General features: G+C 42.7%; 1 protein-coding gene across 1 annotated transcript in view; it reads right to left on the bottom strand.

Annotated features, from left to right (window-relative positions):
- The window catches only part of CFAP47 (cilia and flagella associated protein 47), a 318,053-nt gene that overhangs the window by 153,193 nt on the left and 141,322 nt on the right, over positions 1 to 23,538 (bottom strand). Inside the window, exons 45-48 of the mRNA XM_066621307.1 lie at positions 21,058 to 21,235; positions 4,188 to 4,381; positions 2,684 to 2,827; positions 708 to 881 (exon numbers count right to left, since the gene is read on the bottom strand). Coding sequence (XP_066477404.1) covers positions 708 to 881; positions 2,684 to 2,827; positions 4,188 to 4,381; positions 21,058 to 21,235 — 690 coding nt within the window. The remainder of the gene's footprint in view (positions 1 to 707; positions 882 to 2,683; positions 2,828 to 4,187; positions 4,382 to 21,057; positions 21,236 to 23,538) is intronic.

Genomic DNA, 23,538 nt, shown 5'->3' with positions numbered 1-23,538 from the left:
GCATTCCAGGGTGGGGGGAGGGCAGGACTCGCAGAAGTCTGCTCCAGACAGAGCCCCACGTTGGGCCTCCTGGCCCAGCACTAGGCTGTTTTATTTTGCATCAGCTAAATAGCCAGTGCAGAGTCAAGTAGACCCATTGCGGGGCCACCTCCTTTATATGGGAGAAGGGGACAAATGTCCCCTTACCCTGAGGAGCTGGCAGTGGCTGCCTAGCAACCATAGGATGCAGCAACAGCCATTTCGGCGCTGCTGCTCCTCTGACCACTGGGGCAGCTCAAGATTGGACTGCCCAACAAGCAGATAGGGTTTTCAATATACCTTAATTTATTTTATCAATATACCCATTTTCAAACATTTCTACTTATGTTTGGAGGCATTTGTTTTATAATGGAGATTGTCCCAACACTTGAATGCTTAATGAGCTTGCACATTCAGAACATGTGCAGAAAGATAAGCCGTGGGTCAACATTTGCCTCCTCACAGTTTATAAAAGAAGTTTTGCCCAGAACAAACAACTGGTTAGCATTAGTATGTACATTTTACAATAACAAAGCTTTCCAATCCAAACATGACAATATCAAATTAAGCAAGGATAGGATGATTTCAAGTATGTAATGTGTTAGGTAGAGCAGCAATTTCCAATTGCCTTGTAAAAAACAATGACACTTTCCCACTCAAACCTACATTCAAGCTTCCCTAAGTTTTACCTTATATTGCAATGTGTTCTTGGTAAAATTGGGTACCATTATAACCTTCTGTGTGATCTGTCTCACTTGGCAGTCTATTACAATATGATCCAGTGCCAAAGGTTTTGTTGCAATCCCCTTCAGGACAAAGACATGATCTGTGCCATCTGTTGCATTTTGTAACGTCAGCTTCCCCTATGAGAACAAAAGAAGTGAACATTGACTATCAGAGGCGCAAACATATTCACAAAATTTAGTTACCAGCTTGGAAGGAGAAAGAGAAACCTGGATGTTCTGATGAGATGAGGAATATTGTTCTCACTGCTGCATCTTCATTTCCTTTCCTTTTGGATGTGGCTCTCAGCTACTCCTATTACTACATATCCAGCACTAAGAAATATTCCCACATGGCACTCTGGGAACGGTGCTATGGTTTAAATTAAGGTAGCAATTAATGAGAAGAGGAGGAGTCTAGGTCCTGCAGCAGCAAAAATGAAAGGAAGTAAAATCTACTTCCTGAACTTTTCATTAAACCCAGATGTCTTCAACCACAGCCAACCAAATCATTAAGTGATCTGATACAACTTGTATCAGTGACAGACAGTGGGGTAATGGATTCAGGGTGCCCTGCTTCAGGGAACCCAAGTCTGCCACTGCCTCCTTCCAGGCCACCATGGATGTGAACCACATTGATTTGCTTCTTGCTCAATCAAGCAGGAAGTTGCTTCTGCACCATGCTCCATCACATAGTTTCCCCAAACCCAGTAGTGTGGGACTTCCGGTTTTATTTAAGGGGACCATGTGAATGAAGGAATAAAACCACTTTTGCACTTAAGGGTTTGCAAAAACCATGTGACAGAGCAATGTAATGGCATTTTTTTTTAAAGCACTGTGGCAAACAAGAGAGTAGCAGATGGTATTGGGCAGCATACTGGTCATGCCATCCCTGTGTGCAACTGCTACTCACCCAACACATTTTCTCATTAGGAACACTGACCAAGGTGAAAAGTTCAAAACCCTGCTCAGCCATGAAGCTTACTAGACACCTCTGGGTCCAGTCACTACCTCTCAACCTAATCTATTTTGTTAGATTATTACAAATCTGAAATGGGGAAGGGGAGACATTATGTACATCCTTTGGAGGAAATCCATGATAAAAATGAAATAATTGTAATAAGCAATTAGGACATCTGAGTAAAATATACACCCTTATTGTTGTATCTGGTCATTTGACAGCTATTACCACTGTACAAACCATACACTATCATGTAATATAATGATCTGGATGCATATTTCCAGACCAGTCTTTTCTCTCCACCAAGTACTTCATTAGACCAGGGGTCTCCAAACTTTTTGGCCAGAGAGCTGCATCAAATGTCTGGCACGGTTCTGAGGGCCGGGAAAAAAATTAAAATATAAAATTTATATAAATACATTAGAGATGGAACTTAGATGTGTGAATAAATGGGCTCATTCATTCAACCTCTCTGGCCCTTAGAACACCCTCCAGATGCAACCAGAGCATAGTTCTAGTCATGTTTGGCAAAGTGGGCCAGGGGCTTTCAGGAGACAAGAGGTTTGCCATGGGATGCATCCGGCCCCTGGGCCGGGGTTTGGAGACCCTTGCATTACACAAATATCTCACCTGGCATTAAGTGTAGCAGTTACATATAACTCTAGTGATTGGCCGGAGATAAAAGTTAAATGCATTGTGTGTGACAAGCTCCAGCACCAATTACATAAAGATATAACTGCAGAAGGCATGCACTGTCACTTAACATCCTTTAATTTTAGTGTTAAAGTGAGTTTAAGAGTGGACTCTTACATTATTATAGGATGCACTGAAATCACCATGAGTTGATTTACAATGTCAGATCTAAATGATATTTTAAAAATACACCTGCTTGCCAGAGCTATTTGTCTAATAGCTGGTTGCCATTAGTTGTTCACAACACTGATCATAAATTTATTTTAAAAAACGCATTTTGTCCCCTTACCTTAGTTACACATTCAGCAATTGGCTTGAACGTGAGTGTATAAATAGTTGTTTCACCTGAAGCTACATATATGAGAGGAGGGCCATAAAAACAGCGTCCCTTTAAATTAGCTGTAAGTTTCCAATCTTGTTGGCTCATGTTAGTCTGAAACAGAAAAGCATCCAAATGAAATGCCTACTGGTACAAGAAAATTATACAGTGTAATGAATAACAGAACAGCTCATCTCTAACTATGAAACATCAACATACTTTTGGATAGTTTAATTTTAAAATAAACTGGAATTTATTTTATTACAGATGTTGACCTGTGGATTTTCTATTCAAGGATCTGGCTCAACCTGAACACTCCAAAGGTTCAGGGAAACTGGAAATGATGTTTTTTATGCCTTTAAAGGCATTCCAAAGCCCAAGAAAGCTCTCCGGAGGCTTCCTCATGCAACAGAATATCTTAAAAGGCATAAAAACATCACTTCCGGTTTCTATTGGGAAACTGGAAGTAGTCTTTTTTTGCCTGTAAAGGCCATTCTGAAGCCCGCAGAAATGCATGTGGCCTCTGGGGACTTCAGAAAGCCCTCTGGAGGCAACCAGAGCACAGGTCCAGTCGCCGTCAGAGAGCTTAAGGCAGCCATTTTCAACCACTGTGCCATACTGGTGTGCCGTGAGTGGTCCACAGGTGTGCCACAGGAATTTGAGGGAAGGTCATTTATTAGTAGGGCCACTAGGGACGTGAGGCTCCCACTAGCAGCATGGTGTGCCTTGGCAATTATCAAAAACCTGATGGTGTGCCTTGACAATTTTAGTGCCTTGTCAGTGTGCCATGAGATGAAAAAGACTGAAAATCACTGGATTAAGGGGGCGAAACTGAAGATTTCATTATCTGTGGTTTTCAGTATCTGCAGGGAGTTTGAGAATGGATCCTTCTCAGATACCAAGGTGCCACCTGTATTTATATAGCACCATAAGTGTACATGGCATTTTAACAAAATTTCATCAACAAAAGTAAATGTTACCCTACATGGAGGAGACCTCCAGGACTGCCCCCCAGTTGCATGATGCAGCATACACTCTGCTTGCATTCGCATGGGGGTGGGGAGAGATGGGATTGGTCCATATATACACTTAAGCTTGATAACACCTGGCAATGTAGTTAATAGTTCAGCCAAATGCCTCAACAACAATGTGGATTTTGAATCAAAGTTCATTAGTTGTGTGTGTGTATATATGTGTGTCATTGGAATGATCAATAATAGCTAGCATTACTAGACTGGTATGTAGAACTCACAGATTCCATGGGCCAAATGATTTTTTTTTCTGTGTTTAGTATGATTCTTACACATTTATGGTACAGAAGTTGATATAACAGTAAATATTAAATAAATGCAGCTAGAGCATGCATCCCTGTTTTCCAACTGTTTTCACATACATTTGTATTTTTACTAAGTCAGCATTTTGAATGCAGCAATGACCAGCCTTGCTTAACTTTCATGATGCAAAATAAACGTACTATTGGGATGTCTTGAATCACTGCTTGATATGCTGGAGTTACAAACTCCAGCTCAGCCTCAGCTGTATCTGTATTCACCACACATTCTATCTTATACAACCGGATGTCATAGCTGGATTGTAGAAGAATATGGCAAGGATATCGGCCAGGATATCGTGGTAGAAACTTTATAGGAAGCTCAACAGCAGCATCTTCTGTGAGGAAAAAAATATATATATTTGTAGGTTGTTTACATAATTATATTCATTAAGCCTAAAAGTGAACTGGAGGCCCTGAAACCTCTCTATAGTGAACTGGTGAAGCACACTGTACAGATCTATGAAGACATGTGAAACTATACGAATACTGACTGGACCAGAAGTTGATTGCAATCAATGCAATTATGACTGGAATTAGAATGTTTATACAAAGATCAAGCTACAGCTTCTGGATTGGGATTGTGATCATATACAGGGTGACCCAAAATATACATATATCATATCATATACAGGGTGATATGTATATCACCCTGTATATATGATATACCTATCATATACATAAAAATATCATATCATATACAGGGTGACCCAAAAAAACCAGAACCTACAAATCTTTGAATAAAACTGTTAATTTTAATTTTTCTTCTTTTTTCTTTCAGGGTATTATTGGAACAATAATCTTTCCCAATATGTCTTGGTCAACCAAGGAAAAGACATTTTGAAATTTACTGGACCTTTGTAGGATTTAATAAAATTTTTATGGGTTCTGTTGTTTTTTTTTTGGGTCACCCTGTATTAAAGAATTAACTTATGAAGTTGCCTTCTATTGATTCAGACCACTCATTCATCAAGGTCAGAATGGTCTACTTTGATTGGCAGGAGCTCTCCAGACACAGGTCTTTTCCAGAACTACCTGGAGATGCCAGCGAACGAACCAGGGAACTTCTGCATGCAAAGCATGTGCTCTACCACTGACCTATGGCCCCTCCCCTGCATTAAGATGCAATACAATTCTCTTATAATAGCATTTAGGGGAAAGTTATTCCCACTGCTTTTTAGAAATGTTCATCTGTACACAGCTGCAAGCATGAAAAGGTCTCCACATGCATAAGGCAAGTCAAGGCACTATCATTGCACAGTTATGAAAAAACAAGCACTGATTTAGGAGTCTCTCGTAAAAGTGGTATCACAAACCAAAACTGCTGTTTACCACACTCTCCAGCACAAAGACACAGTCCCATTGGATGTGGCAGGGTACACATGTTCCCACAAATCCTATAGAAGTCTTTGAAGGTGACATTGAAAAAGCCTCTTTGAGTCCAGTATATGAATTCAGATATTTCTGCCAGGGTCAAATTAGATATGACAGAAGACATTTACCATTAGATTCTACTACAGTTTTGAAGTTAAAAGCAGACATGGTGAGCTGGCAAAGCATGCCAGAGCCATGGCACTGAAAAAAGTGGGATTAGTTCTTCCTCCCTTGCACTATTTTCCTGATTTAGAGGGAAAATATTAGGGTACCTGCAAGCTAACCTTCATGGAACAAGTAGCAGCTTCAAAGGGCTATTAGATTTGGAAAACCATGCAGAAAGAGCTAAACCTCTCTCCCCCAAGAACCACGGCCTCAGTGTGATTCAGGTCCCTCTGCAATTTTACAAAAAACATGGGAGATCCTCACTATGAGTCTCCCACATTTTGCAAGATAAGTTGCCTCCTCAGTTCCTGAAGTTCTACTTCTTGGTAGAGATGTCTTGCTTTGAGGATCTGGAAAGCCAGAGGGCACCAACACTGTTTCATAAGACAACACAACAAACTGCACTTCCCTCAAGGGCTTGAGTAAACCAAATAGAAGGATCAATCATGCACGCCTATAAGTTTGCTGGAAGCAATAAAGAGGTCTAACATATGAGCTACTTAATTATTATAATGGACAACCATAGTATATTCATTGGCAATTTGCCTATTCTGAAATAAAATGGTGCAATTCAAGTCTGTTACAACTGTTAGTTGCAAACAAATGGATACCAACTTTTTCAGACACACATTTGTGCATGAACTCTGTTATTTCTTTAAAAAAAGAAAAGAAAAAAGTCAAGTTCAGAAAAGATATAACACAGCATTACATTATATGCCTTCAATATTACCAGGCTATCAAACAGATTATAGATTGCACCTCAGGTTCAACCTTCTCTGAAATAAATTAGCTTGTTCTCTCATAAAGACAAGATTAATGACCTGCTAATTTATGAATTATTACCTCTTTTCTGTTTTGTCACCAAGTTATTATCCCCATCGGCTATCTTCCACAAAAACGTTCCACATTTGTCAGTTATACAAGTAATAAAACTCACTCACTTATTTCCACCTCATAAATATATTTTCTTTGAAATAAATTATAACCCTCTCTTATTGTTCACAAAGTACAGAAAATAACCAAATTAAAAGATATATTAATCTTTTGGTATACAGTATAGTTTAAGTACATTCAATACTTCAAGGTAGGACTAATTCTTTTCATAGGAAGTTAGTAATTCTGTCAGCCTTAGTACACCAAGAGCGCAATCCTAACCCCTTATATGTCAGTGCTTTCCAGCACTGGCATAGCGGTGCCAGTGGGACATGTGCTGCATCCTGCAGTTGGGTGTCACTCACGAAAGCCTCTTCAAAATAAGGGAATGTTTGTTCCCTTACCTCAGAGCTGCATTGCCCTTATGTCAGTGCTGGAAAACACTGACATAAGGGGTTAGGATTGCACCCTAAAGAGTGTAAAAGGGAATAGTAATAATAATAGCAACTTTCATTAACATCAGTATAAGTCTAATTTTCCATGCTCCCAATGCTCCCTTCTTTCTCCCAATAGGTAAACAGGGATTATGCACACATATTCTGCAAAATTAACTGCACACCAAATGGTATCAGCCCCTACTCTCTGGGCTGTTTTTCATGACGCATTTGTATTCTGCTTCCAATATCCACATACAAAACATATATTTCATGTCAATTTTGAGTTTTCTCCTCAATATACTCAGTCAGAGTGCCATCCTTCATCAGTCATTGCCTTATTGACAAGCAAGTTAAGGCATCCAAGGCAAGGCTGTATGTAGCCTTTATTGATTTAAAAGGGGCATTTGATTTGTTAGATAGAGGATTGCTTTCGAACAAGCTTACCTTACTAGGGATAGATAAAAGACTTCTAATCAGATCTCTGTACACATCCTGTAAGGTGCGCTGTCCCCAATCTGGGACTTTGTCCCAGAAAATAACTACCAATAAAGGGGTCAAACAGGGTTGCATCCTGGCACCTCTACTGTTCAACCTGTTTATGAATGACCTTGCTCCAGCCTTGGAGAATGTTAACAGCCATTGTCCTAAACTGGGCAACCTTTGGGTGCCACTGCTTTATATGCATATGACATGGCTCTAATATCTTGCATCCTTTTGGCCTTTTGAGGTTGCTTAATAAATGTGCTGAATATCTAGCAACCAACAAGCTGGAGATTAATTATACCAAGTCCAAAGTTATGATCTTTGCAAAGAGTTGGAAGTCTTACAGCTGGACCTGTAAGGGTAATAAGATTGAGCAAGTCCGCCAGCTTAAATACTTGGGTATTACATTTCACTATAGGCACTCATGGGCTTCCCATCGCAGCTCAGTGCTTAACTTGGCTAAGCTCTCATCGTCAGCAATTGCACGATTTTATCATACCTGGGGCAACAGATATGTTCCAGCAGCCCTGGAGGTTTATAAAGCCAAGACTGTTACTCAAGTTTTATATGGTGTTCCGGTCTGGTTCAAGGCACTAAATCTAGCTACGGAGCATATTCAATCTACTTTCCTTAGGAAAATTTTAGGCATGCCAAGATGTGTCCCTTACTCTGTTTTATGCCTTGAGACAGGTCTTATCAGGTTGAACACAATGGCGTGGCTAAGATTTGCAAAGTTTTGGCTTGGTATCCTTTTCAAAATGGTCAATGACAGTCTGATGTTCCAATTGGTATCAGACTTGATCCTGCCTTGTGGAATCACCATTTTACACACCAAGTTAAAATCAATTGGTCTCGATATTGAGTGTCTGGGTATGTTGTGTCAAACAGCAGCATATAGAGTTGTCAGAGAGAGAATCATGGACATTGAATGTCAAGAGCTAATGAGTTTGGCCAACACCTCCTGCTCCCCATTGCACTTTCATGTACCCGTCCAGTTAGGCAGGATGCCATTTTATTTATCCCAGCTGTATAATCCACAGTTAAGAAGAGCCTTCATGCTGGCAAGATGTAATGCCCTTCCTTCAGCCCTTCTATGGGGCCGGTTTAAAGGGATACCTCTTTCCACAAGGCTCTGTCTTTGTGATCTGAACCATGTGGAGTCAGTTGAACATATCCTTTTGTTTTGTCCCTTGCATAAGACCCAACGTCAGAAACATCTTATGCCCATCCTAGCGCGCTTCCGGGGGATGGGCAGAGGCAGATGTGCTACAAGCACTTTTGTCAGTAGAGAAGGGAGAAACTCTTATCAACATCTCTTGTTTAATCGCCACAGTCATAAGTACATGGGAAATGAAACTGGAAGCTTAGCCCTGTATGAGATCAGCTAATGGGGACACTATTGACTATTGGATTTTTCCTGTGTGTGACATGCATTTATGGATTATGGAGCCATCTTCTGATCTTATATAAATTTGAATTTTATTCGTATATTGTTTTGATGTATGTATATGCCAATAAAGGTTACAACAACAACAGTCATTACCTGCAAATATTTTGAAGGGGAAGTTAAGAACGACCTACAAACAGCCTTCATAACAGGTATAAAGAGGTGTGCATTCTGTATTTAGGTTAGTTTCCCTGGGAAACAGGTAAGCTTAGGTAAGCTTCGCAGCTTCCCTCGGAAATAATAGGGTCGAAAAAAAATATGCTCCGATACCAAAATCAGAGTATTATAAATGTAAACCAGAATAGTATAAATGTACTATTATTATTTTTAAGAATATTTATACTATATACCAATTTTCAACAAAAAAACTTGCAAAGTGATTTACTGTGAAGAAACAGGATTCAGGGGCATCTTTGGTTGTAAACAGATGTTCAGGTTAAAGCTGAGCTGGTGGAGTCTGTGAGACAATGGATACATTGTATGATCTCACTGTTGGCAGATTATGCTGTGGGAAAGAGAAGACAGAGTTTTGTCTCTCACAAAAATGTATGCCAGCTGTGTGAAGACAACATAACTGTGGAACTTTGAACGTGCTCAGGCTATTCTAGATGGCCTAAAAGGCATTGTAAACCGGCAGTTCTGGTTGGTTAGGTGCCCACTTCCAATTAGTTATTCTAATTCCCTCCATGAGTTCTCACTGGTTCTTAATTCTGAACTATGATCACTAGGAGTTAAACAAAAAGCATCCTATGATTCGTCACAGGGAAAGAGAGTGATAAAAGAAAAGGGGCAGTAGAGCCAGTGAGAGAAGTAAGATGTATAGGGGTTGTTGCTAGGATTTGAAAAGTAGTATTGAAGAAAGAAGAGGCAGAAGGCATGAAGACCAAAAGAACTTGTGACTGATAAACACTGAAGAAGCTGGGAAAAGGAGCTTAAGGAAGCCTTCCCAGAAGCCACTTCTGAGTGAAGAACCAGAAGATGCCTGAAAGATGGTCTCTTTGAGTAGTGATTCAGCATAAGCCTGAGATCTTCGTGTGAGGACCTGAGGAAGGACTTCAGGAAGGAGCAGTTAAAGACCGGAATCTTCCAGACAGTGGAGCCAGCCTGCTTTCAAGGAAAACCCTACAGCACACAAGTGTGACTGGGGTGAAGGTATGAAGGGGTAATTAAATTGTGATTGTTTGCTGAGGAAGTGAACTAGTTCTAGGGTTTAGCAATTATTGAGAGCTGGTATTAGAGTAACCTTCTAAGCAATGGACATCTAAGCAAATAAAGCAATCTGTTTATTATTTTTATGAGAAAATATGAGAGAATTACAGCCCAATCCTAATTAAATCCTTCCCCCACCGACGCAGCTGCATCACCAGAGCATGTGCTGCATTTTGCAGGAGGGGGGCAATCCTGGAGGTTTTCTCTGTGTTAAGGAAATATTTGTTCCCTTTTCCAGGTGTAAGCCTTTGCAGCCCAAATGAATCTTCGTGAACCCAGGAAGGGAGGCCAAGAAAGGACATAGAAGGTACATAGGCTGATACCACCACCTTCCTGGTCACAATCCACCCCCACCCCAGTCTTCACTGCTTTCCTCCCCCTTCCTACCCCATTCTGCCAACCCACTGCCTCCTACGTTGATTTGCCAGCACTCCTTGGTAGGCCACTGGCATGCTGACACAGCCACTCATAGCAGTGGTCCAGCTGCTCTGTATGACATGTCGCTTTTTGAGACAACCACATGGTACACTGTGCTGACAGAACACGAGGACATGTTCTTTGATGAGTAGACAAAGATGCTGAAGCACATTGGGGGACATCCTGACTAGGCAAACTGAGTTTCCATAAGGCCCCAGCTACAAGTTCAAATGGTTCAAGAAAAGTGTCTAGATTCTAGAGTGCAGTTGAAGCAGGGTCCTGGGAAAGGCTTGCAGAGTGAGCACAGTGTAGGGAGTAGGAACCTACTGCAAAATCCTAATGCTTGGGTGGCTCCAATTGGAAGAACAAAAGAAAACAAAATATTTCCTGAGCTGAGTGGCCAGTGTTCAGTCCAGGATGACCCTGATAGCTATTTTGCTAGATAAAACAAAATAATTTGATGTGGGGTGGGGGTGGGTTCCACAGCCTAAAAAGAGACATGCTCTTGGGTACCAGCCAGGAGTAAGGTGTAGGGCAGGGGTGCTCACACTTTTTTGGTTGGAGAGCTACTTTGAAACCCAGCAAGGCTCAGAGATCTACCCTCCAGGGCGGCAACTTGGGGGGGGATGAGAAGTGGGGTGACTCCATGTGTGGGGCCACGGGGAGGGGTTGGGGAGCCCTCCAGGGGGGCAACTTGGAGGGGTGATGGGAAGTGGGGGGACACCAGGTGTGGGGCCAGGGGGAGGGGTTGGGGAGCCCTCCAGGAGAGCAACTTGGGGGGGTGATGGGAAGTGGGGGGACACCAGGTGTGGGACCAGGGGAGCGGCTGGGGAGCCCTCCAGGGGGGCAACTTGGAGGGTTGATGGGAAGTGGGGGGACACCAGGTATGGGGCCAGGGGAGGGGTTGGGGAGCCCTCCAGGAGAGCAACTTGGGGGGGTGATGGGAAGTGGAGGGACACCAGGTGTGGGGCCAGGGGAGCGGCTGGGGAGCCCTCCAGGGGGCAACTTGGGGGCAGCCCCATACCCTCTTCCCCGCCCACCCTCCCTCCCTCCGCCCTGAGGCGCCTGCTCAGCTCACCCTCTGGGAAGCAGGAAAAGTTCTCCGAGGGCACCGCAAGGCTGATCCCAGCCTCGGGAGGAAGGCGGCGGCGACGCGAGGCAGCACAGCCCAGCCGCGCCGCGCTTCCTCCCGGGCTCCCCTTACTTGTCCCCAGGGAGGGGGTCTCGGCAGCGCCTCTGGCGGCGCTCGCCCTCCCGCCAACCGCAGCCTCGCAGCGCCTGGCTCCCAAGGCGGGGATGGCGGCGCCCTTGCGGGGCAGTAGCAGCAACCAGAGCATCCCCGCCGCCCCCGGGCTCCCGCGCCGCCTGCCCGCGCCACCGCCCCCGGCTGCACCGCCCCAACTGCACCGCCACCTCCATGCACTCTTTCCAGGGGTCGCCTCCCCTGGAAGCCTCCTGCTCCCGGAGGGGCTCTTTCCCGCCCCTATCATTGATTGAAATCAATGAATGGGGCAGGAAAGAGCCCTGGAGCTTCCCAAAGGGGCTCTTTCCCGCCCCTGTCATTGATTGAAATCAATGAAAGGGGCGGGAAAGAGCCCCGGACCTTCCCGATTGGCCCGCCATCGCATCCGGGACACTCGGCGGCACCGGGCCAATCGGGAAGCTCCGGGGCTCTTTCCCGCCCCTTTCAACATGGCGGACAGGAGGCTCGGCGCGCGATCGACTGGATTTTGCTTGGCGATCGACCAGTCGATCGTGATCGACGTCTTGAGCACGCCTGGTGTAGGGCCTTCTCAGTAGTGGTACCAATGCTATGGAATTCCCTTCCCCTTGACTTAAGAACTGCTCCCTCTCTTGAAACATTTCGGGGAGGCCTGAAGACCCTTCTGTTTAGACAAGCCTTCTGAGTTCCTGACCTTTTAAACATCTTTTTAACATCTTTTAATATCTTTTAACACCTGGTTAGAGGCCTGATCTTTTTATAATTTGCTGCTCTATGCTCTTTTACCTGACTTCTTTATCTGACTACTGTTTTTATGATATGTCGTTAATATGCTTTTATCTGTTTTTAAATTATGTCTTTTAATTTGTTTTAACCTTTGTTGTAAGCCGACTTGAATCCATCCGGGAAAAAGGCGGGGTAAAAATAAAGTTAATCATCATCATCATCCAGACAACAAAACATAAGAACAGCCCAGCTGGATCAAGTCCAGCTTCCTGTATCTCACAGTGGCCCACCAAATACCCCAGAGAGCACACCAGATAACAAGAGACCTCATCCTGGTGCCCTCCCCTGCATCTGGCATTCTGACATAACCCATTTGTAAAATCAGGAGGTTGCACATACACATGGCTTGTAGCCTATGATGGATTTTTCCTCCAGAAATTTGTCCAATCCCCTTTTAAATGCATCTAGGCTAAAAGAAGAGTAGCTCTTCAGCTACCTTGATTGAGTTAAAACACCTCACAGGCACTCATACTGGGGCAAAGCAATCAAGGGACCAGGAATGCCTGATGAAGTTCCATGCAGAGAGGAAACAAGGCTATCTCTTTCCTATTGGCGCATCTAGCCAAGGCCAAACTGCCAAGGTTATCCATGCCAGAGGAAAACCAAAAATAGGGTTGTTTGGCAAAAACGGCTCCTGCAGCTGCAATTGTTTTTAAACTGAGATGAAAACACTGATATCCATTTCAAAAAGTTTGGAAATTATAACATATTATAGTTAGAAAACAGAAATATATTCATCAAACAGATAACCTTGTGCAAGAACCTTGCATATTATCATATTTCCTATGTAAAACAAAATATGCCATCCATAGAACATTACCTGAGGAGAAACAGTAGCACTGATAACACTGAATTAGCGAACAGATTTAAAGTTCCAGGATATTACTTTAAAATAGAAGATTACTCTGCTTATATTCATCACTGAACAAGTATCTGAGGCAAAATTCATAAGGCATATAGTGAAAAAGATGACAATCAGTTCTTGAACATTATGAAGGCATATTTTAACATATACATACACAGAGATAGTCAGGAAATTATGCTTTCTAGATAGTGTTATTAAATATGGAAATATTTATGTCTTCTAAATTGTGTAGTGGAAATAAATATGTCAGCCCTGGGTCTAGTGAGCATAAAAGACAACATATTAAGAATGATTTGCTAGCCTAAGTAATAAATTTTAGAAAAGATATCAAATCCTTTTGCAATACTTTAAGCTGGCACAAAGTTTAGTAGGGGACAATTGTTTGGTGGTTTTTTTGTATATATTGCAAACTCTAGAAATGTGAAAAATGTACCATATTTCAAGGTAATTTTAACCTACTCACTAAAATGTTTTATATTTGAAGTCAGATCCCACTTCAGCCACCCACACTGATGCCTAGCTGCTGATTATGGACAGGGCATCTCATGCTGTATTCAGGTGGATCTCCATACCCATTTGCCATGATCCTGGCGATTGTGTCACAGCGATCCACCCTCGCAACAACTTATAGCAGTTCCCAAACTCTCCCTGAGAGTTTGGTGATTTTGGTGTCTGTAATGGAACTGCGAAAGATACCTCGAGGAGATAGGTATCTCCTATCTCCTGTGGTGTTGACAGTGGCCCCTTGTTCTAGCAGGCAAGCATGGGGTTAACAGCAGGCCCTTAGATTACAGTGAGTGTGCTGAACAGCTGCAGCTACTCAAAGGCAATAGGGCCCTCTGGGATAAAAGCAGCACCTGATGAAGGGAGTTTGGTGGGTAGCAGAAGGAGAAAAGTTTGAGGAAGGAAACTGAAGGCTTAATGGACTGAGGAACTAACGGCTGATGGACTACTGGAACTGCTGATGGACTAACTGACTGAAGGACAGATGGGTGAATGGACTGGAGACTGCTGGAAGAGAGACTGCTGGAGACACTGGAGATTGCTGTGTGGCTGCCATGCCCAAGACGTGTTGAGGGCCAAGATATTGCTGTAGTAGCTGGAGAAGCTGCTGTCAGGAGATTGGAGAAAGGAGGACCTCTGCAGGTTGAACAGAAGAGCTACTCTGGTGGGGGGGTCCAGCAGTACAGAGCTAGGGTCATTGTGAGAGTTTGAGAGAATAGCTGCATTACACCATATTGATGCCAGCTTCCAGGAGCATGTTATATCAATGCCCGTTGGCTACTTACAACCTTTCATGGCTCTAGTTCCAAGCTAAATAAAATTCTCAGTGCTTCAGTCTATAAAAATACTCATTGATATGCTTGGGTACACAACTGAAGAAATCTTAGTATGAACCAGCTGCTTATATAGACACAGCTGGAAGAGGGCAGCTGCTATCTCCAACAGTTGTGTATACAACGTAACCAAGTACACAAGTAGCATGGAATAATAAACACTGCTTGTTTTTGTTAACACCTAATTGAAATTACACTTGTAAGAGACTATGGGCTGTTTCTTGATATATGATGCATATACATATACATTTTCACTTATTTTAATTATCTGCATTGCATTAACAAAAGCCCATATTAAACACATACATAACTTAGGAAAGTATTGGAAGAGAGGCAGGAATATTTGCAAGAGGGATAACCCACAAAATAGGTAGGTGTGAAAATTGTGAATCTCCATTTGGGGCTTGTCCAGTGTTTGGATGAAGAAAAACAAGCTCATACTTAACACAGACAAAATGGAGGTACTGTTGTGAGGTAATCCTGCCAATCATAATGGAGGGATGCAACCAATCTGGGTCTGTACATCCTCTGAAGAGGTGTAATCTGGGAGTACTCCTGGATTGGGAATTGACCTTGGACAACCAAGGTTTCATAACTTACCAGTAGTTGGTTTAAAAAAAAAAATCTTTGTCTAGTACAGGGGTGCTCAAACCTTGGCCCAGGGGCCATTTGCAGCCCTTGGGGACCCCCAATCCGGCCTGCGGAGAGCCCCCAGTCTCCAATGAGCCTCTGGCCCAACAGAGACTTGCTAAAGTCCACACTGGCCCAACGCAACTGTTCTCAGTGCAAAGGTCAACTGTTTGATCTCTTGTGCAAGCCAAGTTTTCTCTCTGCTGCTTACTGTTGCACATCAAAGAAGCGGCAGTGAAGGAAAGGCTGGCCTTGCTTTGCACAAGGCCTTTTATAGGCCTTGAGCTATCAAGAGACCTTCATTCATTCATGTAAGTTCCCTCTCTAATATATTCATTTATGTACATTTATTCAGATTTTAAATGTTAATTCTTTTTTTCCCCGACACAGTGTCTGAGAGATGATGTGGCCCTCCTGCCAAAAAAGTTTGGACACCCCTGGTCTAGTACAACTACTACAGCCCTATCTGGAGAAGGCTGACCTGTCCATGGTTACGCATGTGCTAAATCACATCCAAGTTAAATAACTGACTGCACTCTACATGGAGCTACCTCTGAACACAGTTCAGAAACTTCAATTACAATAGTCAAATACACATCTGCAAATCATTTGCAAGAGAACCACCGGCAACTCCTTTCACATCAGCTCTACTGGCTACCAATATATATCTTGGCACATTTCAGAGTGCTGATGCTGATCTAAGCAACCTGGGGCTAGATTATCTTAAGGACCACCTTGGCCAAAGTGCACCTATTAAATATTTAGATTGTGAGCCCTTTGGGGACAGAACTGTATTGTTGAATAACTTTTTGTTGAAAAGCGATACATTTTATACAAATTATTATTAACAAGTATTTTCATCATGGTTTAACTAAGCCAAGGTTGCCCAAACCCCAGCCCAGGGGCCACTTGTGGCCCTCGGGGACTCCCAATCAGGCCCATGGGGAGTCCCCAGTCTCCAATGAGCTTCTGGCCCTCTGAGGACTTGCTGGAGCCCATGCTGGCCCGAAGCAACTGCTCTCAGCGTGAGGGTGACTGTTTGACCTCTTGCATGAGCTGTGGGATGAGGGCTTTCTCCACTGCTTGTTGTTTCATTTGTGTGATGCAGCAGTGGCAGTGAAGGAAAGGCCGGCCTTGCTTTGTGCAAGGTCTTTCACAGACCTTGATGTATTGCAAGACCTTCATTCATTCATATAAGTTCCATCTCTAATATATATGTAATTAATTCAAATTTGAAATGTAAATTAATTCTTTTTTTCCCCAGCCCCCGACTGTCAGAGAGATGATGTGGCCCTCCTACCAAAAAGCCTGGACACCCCTGAACTAAGCTGATGATAACAGCTTATCATCTTGATGATACATGTCATCATCAGTTGATACATGTCATCCAAATAAGCACTCAGTGGCATGAGCACAGGTTATCTTCTACAACAGTGGTTCTCAAACTTTGAGGGAGGTTTACTCCCTCAGTAAGTCTTTCTGGGGCAGGAGCAAGAGCAAAGAAGCAATCTCCAGGATTGCATCCCTCAGGTAGGCAAAGGGGGGAGACTTTCACTGACCTGTAGTCAATGAGGGCTGCTGGAGGCTGCAGGAGGTGCAGGGAGCAAAGCGTAGCCCTCCGCAGCGCTCTCTGAGGCTTGGAATCTTGAAATGGAGAGATCGCAAAGCACTTCCTGTTTGCAGGAGGTGCACTGCAATCACTCCATTTCAAGATTCCAAGCCTCGGGGAGCCCTGCAGAGGGATGCGCTGGGCTCCCTGCACCTCCTGCAGCCCTCACTGACACCAAGCAAGTGAAAGCATCCCCTTCACCCCCCTTAGGGACATGACCCTGTGGATTGCTTCCCTGCCTCTCCTCTTCCCCTGCCCCATAAAGGGACGGGGAAGCATTACTCGAACTGGTGGGTTATTACCTACCAGTTTAAGAACCACTGGATTCTATACCACTTCCTCCCCACATCCCTTTTTCATCCCTGAAAAGTCACTCCTAAGGCTTAGAAAGACTCCTGGCAATGGCAGATATGGGATGTTGGGGGCCTACAGGAAGAAGGGCACATAGCCCCCATTCACTTTCTGGAGATTTCCTCCTCTCCTCTGCCACTCCACATCGCACACCACTGCTGAGGGTCCTGCAACCATCAGGAGCAACCAGGGGTGCAGAAAGCTGCTAAGAGAAGGAGGGAGCAGTGGTCTTTATGTCTGCCACTATGCAAATACTCTTCTGGATTCCACCTAATGTGTTTCAGTAGTTGGATTGTAATTTATATTTCTGTTGTAAGCCAGCAAAAGTTTTTACAAAAACATGAAGTGGAATAGTGTTTTAAAATTGAAAAAAAAACAACACAATAGATAGTAAACATTGGGAGCAAAATATTTACACTGACTTTATACTGTAACCTGTCCTGAGCCCTTGTAATAAACCTGATGGCCACAATAAAATTTTCCATAGTGAGTGCTCCAATACACTTATGGAGCTCTGGGAAAGCTGTGGATGCCATTTTGTTTTCCATTTGGGAATTACTCTAGTACGCAGTGGAGATGGCAAAGGTTCTAGCAGACTGGGACAAGTGCGTATATTCGGTTGTTACCAACTACTACGCACACAATTTTACAACTGAAAACATATTGCAAGAAAAAAAATATTGGAAGAGGCAAAATATTGCAGTTAAAAAGATAATTTTTTTTACTTCAGCTAATATCCACTCTTGTTTTAGTTTCACACTGCTGAACTGCTATTGATTTAGCATGAAGCACACCACATTAAAATTAAAAAAAAATTAGCAAAAGGCTCATTAAGTTCACACAAACACAGTGAAAGAAAGAGTATATTAGAAAGGGCAGCATCATAACAGTTCAATAGCACTCCATAAGCTCTAAATAGGAGGCAAATTATTCAATCACTAATTAGAATTTTGTAGAGTATATAACGATACACTCATTTATAGGTCCAAAGGCTAGGTGCCACTATTGGCAATTGACTAGAAAGAAAATGGCCTGGCTTGCTCTTGTAACTTTAACAGCAGGTCGGTATGCAGGAATTAGTACCTGAAGCTTGCCATAGCATGATCATTTGCTAATTTTGGCACATCATGCTGCGATTAGGGGGGAGCAGGAGCTGATAAAACACTAACAGTCATATTTGTAGCACAAAGTTTCCAGCTCTAGGATGGCATGACCTAAAAAATAAACCAAATGGGGAAAGGAAAGCAGTTCCTGTGGTTATTGACCAACAGGGTGGCTTCAACTCCATGTTTCAATATGCATAGGAAAAAAAGCCTGCAAAAGTGATATATCTGCCTGTGAATATAAAGTAGGTATTACTAGCTAAACTCTACAAAATTAATGATCTGGAGGAGGGAAATAAGACAGGAAATTGTTTACTTTTAAAATTGTAATTTTGCTTAGTGTTTTGCAACTCTTTAATGCAATGTTTATTTACATAATAGTTCGTGATCACCTAGAAGTTCAGTCCCTATTCTCTCTACTACACCTCGTCAAGCACACAGTTCAGGGTACCATGTGAATCAGCAAGTCTGCATTTTGTGCATATTAATTAAACCAAAGAGCACAGTCGATGGATATTGGTTGCTAGGAAGATCTGGCAAATCATACATTTTTACAAAATGGAATTCAAAATTTGGAATATATATGCTAACATTGTTTTTTTGACACATTACATATTAGGTAGTTTAAGATGCATGTCTGTGACACTTCAACTAGCAGTAATTTATTCAGAAATGTACACAGGTGCTAAACTTCAGGAGTAAGGATACAAACTGAAGTAGCTTTTAAAGAAAGAACTGGAAAAAAGAACTGAGAGTTTTAAAGAAAAGACCGTTTTGTATTCCCTTCATGTCATGTCTGCACTGCAACAGAGCTTTTATGTAACAAAATGCAGTGAATTCCAGTTGAATGCTTTGAATACTGGAAAGGCCAGACTTGAAGCTGACCCTGCATTGCCATGGCTATGGTTCACAGGAGCTTTAATCTGACCTTCAAGACACAAGGATAACAATGATTAACAATGTGAAATAGACAAAGACAACTGTGGAAAAAATACTTTCCACGTATATATCTGAAAAACTCGAGTTGATATCAAGATCAAGGCAAAAACTCTCTTGAGATTTAGCATGTATGACAGTATCTTGTCAAGAAGCTGGCAAATACGTCTGAGGCATTTTCACATTGCCGTCTCCAAAATATTTAATGTTCGCAAAGCTAAGTTTTCCACTAGCCATATTGTTCATTCTAAAAACTTTGGTCCTTGAATCTGATCATTTGCCTTGTTGACTGGTCATTCTATCACACATCCTGTATTCTCAAAGCAATTTACTCAACAACAACAACAACGGTATTTATATACCGCTTTTCAACAAAAAGTTCACAAAGCGGTTAACTCAACTCTATTTCTTTCAGTGGGAGACCTACTGGAAAAAATTCTTAGGATGCTGGATATTAAATCACAATCCTTAAGTTTTATTTTTTGAGATGCAAGCCCTTTTGGAGAAGACAGAGCCCAATCCTGAGCTCGGCGCTCCAGTTTTCCACCGGGGCACAATGTCGCAAACGTGCCAGAAGTGTCAGAGCTAGCCGGGCACCCGACCTCCACCGCTCGGTAGTCTCATGGACTGCCGAGTCACGGAGAGGAAAGTGGGGTGGGGGGAGAGGTGAGGAGGAGGTGTGACGGGGAGGGGGGAGGCAGGCGGAGAGAGGGCGAAGAGAATGGGGACCCACCTAGTGGATCCTGACCCACAGTTTGAGAAAAACTGTATTCGAGAAAATAGAAAAATGAGACATTTTAATTCAGGAGCATGAAAATTACCTCATATCACAGGTTAGCATTTCAGCTAATAATTTCCAACTGCAAACTGAGCAAAGGGTGCTTGCGTTTTTTGTTTATTGCAAAAAAGGTTTATTTCAAAACCTTTGCGTTTTTTGTTTATTTCAAAAACTTTTCACAACCCACCAAAAATTGGCTCATGACGCACTGGTGGTTCTCAACCCACAGTTTGCTGATTGAGTATCTACAACAAAAGTTCCTTTACATTTTTGTAACAGTGTGAACACCACTGATAACCCATAGGTAACATGAACTTCAAACTTTCGTTCAAACCATGAAAACACTAAGGAACGACAGCATGAATAACAACAAAATAAAAATAATAAAATATAAATAATAAAAATGAATAATAAAAAATGGAGTAAGACTATGCTGCAAAACATTGTGCCATAATTTCTGCTATTTAACATTTGCGTGTTAAATAAAACAAGCATTTCCTTAGATATTTTTGTAGGTTCACTAGCAAGCTGTATTATGCTCAATCTTGTGATATGCTGAGGCTACAACAACAGAAATTTGGAGAGTTGCTTAACTTCTCCCCCAACGCCACAGCTCTGAGGTAACTGGAGGAAATAACCAAGGCCTTCATTGCTTCATTGATGCTGGTGCCTCCTAAAAAAACTGGAAGAGCAGCTCCTCTGGCAAAAAGAGTGCCAATACACACCCTCTCTGATTTGAGGAGAGGAATACAGAAAAAGGGCAAAGAATTCTCTAGTCTGCTGCAGTCACAAACTACTTCAAACTGCTTTTACTCTTCCAAATACCAGGTTTCCCTTCTCAGTGCAAGGACTGAAATGAAACCTTTCGCAGTAGACCAGATGGTGAGTTTGATTGTTTTTGGGTGCAAAAACCCTAATAGACGCTGTATGAGACATTTCACAGAATACATGATTTTGGTGTTTTTCGGTTTAATGATCAGCTGCTTTTTTACCTGTGTCTTGTACAGAACAATCACTTCCTTTTTCCAGGTGTATATTATTAACTCTGCTTGATGCCAACACAGGAATATATATTTTTTCAGGGATTTCAAAATACTCCGGCATGCTAACTTCCACGCTGTATTCAATACACTTTTGAAAGCAGTCAGGAAAGTTCTGTAAAAAATCTCCCTGTAAATAAGAGAACAGTATTTGTTGATGAAGCTACAACAATTGATTTGTTGTAGAGACTGATTTTAGAGAGACAAGATGTCAAAGGAACAATTTCACAAGTAGTCAATACAGGATTTGCCAGAGTTCACCTCTGTAAAGTTAAGAATAGTGGCTAATAAATCTGTGTCCTTAGATACTGTTTTTTGTTTGCATCCTGCTTTTCAAGTGTGCTGTCATTGTAAGGTATCAGGTGCTCACTAACGCAGAATATTTCAAGTAGTAGTTAACTGCCAAAAATGAAAGCAAATTTAAAAGCATATCTGCGCCTCCTTTTGCAGTTCAGGGCAGCCTAAAATTTCAGGCTTATTAAGGGGAAAATCCATGCTGAAACAGGTTAAGTTTTCACCACATGTCAGAAGACAAGAAGCAAGAGCCAGGTAGGCCTCCTTTTCTCTGGACAGTAGTTATGGTAATAATTTCAGTGCTGCAGCTAAAAAAATCCCAGCTCTAGTGCCCACCTGAATCAGCAAAAAAGCCACAGGGTCTAGATATTGATTCAAGGATGTGGGTGTGTTTGTATGGGTGAAAGGTGTTTCAAGTGTTCTGTCTAGAAGAAATGAACACAGCCTTTAAACAAAGTATGTTTGATGCTAAGCATCTTCATTGCGAGGTTCACATACATGTTGTTTGAGTGTGCCGGAAGGAAACATTCAGTTCTAACTGAAGCTGAAACCAATGCAGCGACTACTGTGCCGGCCTAGGATGTCGCAAATGTGACGTAAAGCACGTTGCAATGCCCAGAGAGTAAGTAGCATCAGTGGGAAGACCTGTGCTGTCCTGCTGGCATCTGATCCAGACTGCACACCCCAAAGAGCAGGTAAGCACCTGGGGGGGCAGTATAGGGGCTGTGTGATGAAATCGTTGTGCAGCTGTATTTCATTGTGGATGATTTTTCCTCAAAATTCTGGGGTGTTTCATGTTACCAGGGGGCAGCCCAACAGAGAGCCAGTGGGTGATGCTAAAGAGAAAGTCACCAGGCCTGAGGAGACACTGTCTCTCTCTTCTGGGTGCTTCTGACTGGGCAAGACAGGGAGAGCCCACTCTCTAGGAATCAGCATGGAAGGCTGCTGGGAGAGCCCCCAAGTACACAAAAAGGGACCAAGTATCATCCAGGAGCATTAGGTTCTGTTTAGGTTGGTCTATCCTCCCCCTCCAGACGTGGGGAGCTCTTGGTTCACTCAGCTCAGGCTAGGCTGAATTGGGATCCAGGCTCTCCGCCTAGTCCAGCAGGACCTGCATGTGTGACACTTCCCTGCAGAGCCAGTAATATTCAGGGGACCAACCAGGTGAGAAATCAAGCCTGTTTATGTTGGTTTTTTTCTGGTGATGGATGTGGCAGTCGGGGTTCTTAAGTGTCTGGCATGGTGAATAGTAGTGGGTTCTGCTAAGTGTCTGGCATGGTGATTAGTGGTGGGTACTTCCAGCTGTGACTTGTTAGGCGGTTGTGGTGGGTCACAGTGCTTAGTGATGTACACCTGTACCTGACATAGTGAACAGTGGTGTTAGTGACCTGACACTGAACTGGGTGGTGCTAACCATTTGAGATACATGGTTCTTGGTCAATTTCCACTGGTTAACATGCATTTTACAATAGCTGTTTTTTGTTTTGTGGAGTGAGGAATGCAACAAGAGATTAGGAAAGGGAGCTGCTGAAGTAGTCCCAGAAGCGGTCATGACCAGAAGTGAGCCCTTGGTAACTCTCACTTAGTAACTCATTAGCTGCAAACAACAGAAGAGAAAATGCAAAAAACCTTTGTCTTATTTTCAAGATATGGGACAGCCTAATCATGTGGGCTGCCCTTTCAGCAGTGACACTTCAGCATAGCTCGGCAGCTTCTGGTGGGGCTGGAAGAGTCCAAGGGCCAAATGAAGAGCTTCCAAGGGTTGCATCCAGCCTGCAGGCTTTATGTTTGACACCCCTGGTCGAAATCATAGCTTAGTTTTGTGATTTCAAAAATGCGTTTACTAGTTTTCCCTTCAAGTTTTTCTGAAGAGTCAAAGAAAGTGTACTAGAACAATGCCTGCTACTCTTGACTCTCTTGCATCAGCATAACTGGTAATGAAGCTTCGCACGCAATGTTTATTGCAAGAGAACAACATAATTGACTTTCAGCTCCCACAGCAAGTTTTAACTGTATGCAGTAGAAAAGCAGGCTTTAGCACACACATCAATTTATTAATTTTTCCATGAACATTTTCTACAGACTAGTCACTCTTTGAATTTTATCTCAGTTTTCCAGGGAATGCCCTGCAATCTTCCC

Source organism: Tiliqua scincoides, chromosome 3, assembly GCF_035046505.1.
Source record: "Tiliqua scincoides isolate rTilSci1 chromosome 3, rTilSci1.hap2, whole genome shotgun sequence".
Lineage (NCBI taxonomy): Eukaryota > Metazoa > Chordata > Lepidosauria > Squamata > Scincidae > Tiliqua > Tiliqua scincoides.
This window is presented reverse-complemented; position numbering and strand designations above follow the sequence as displayed.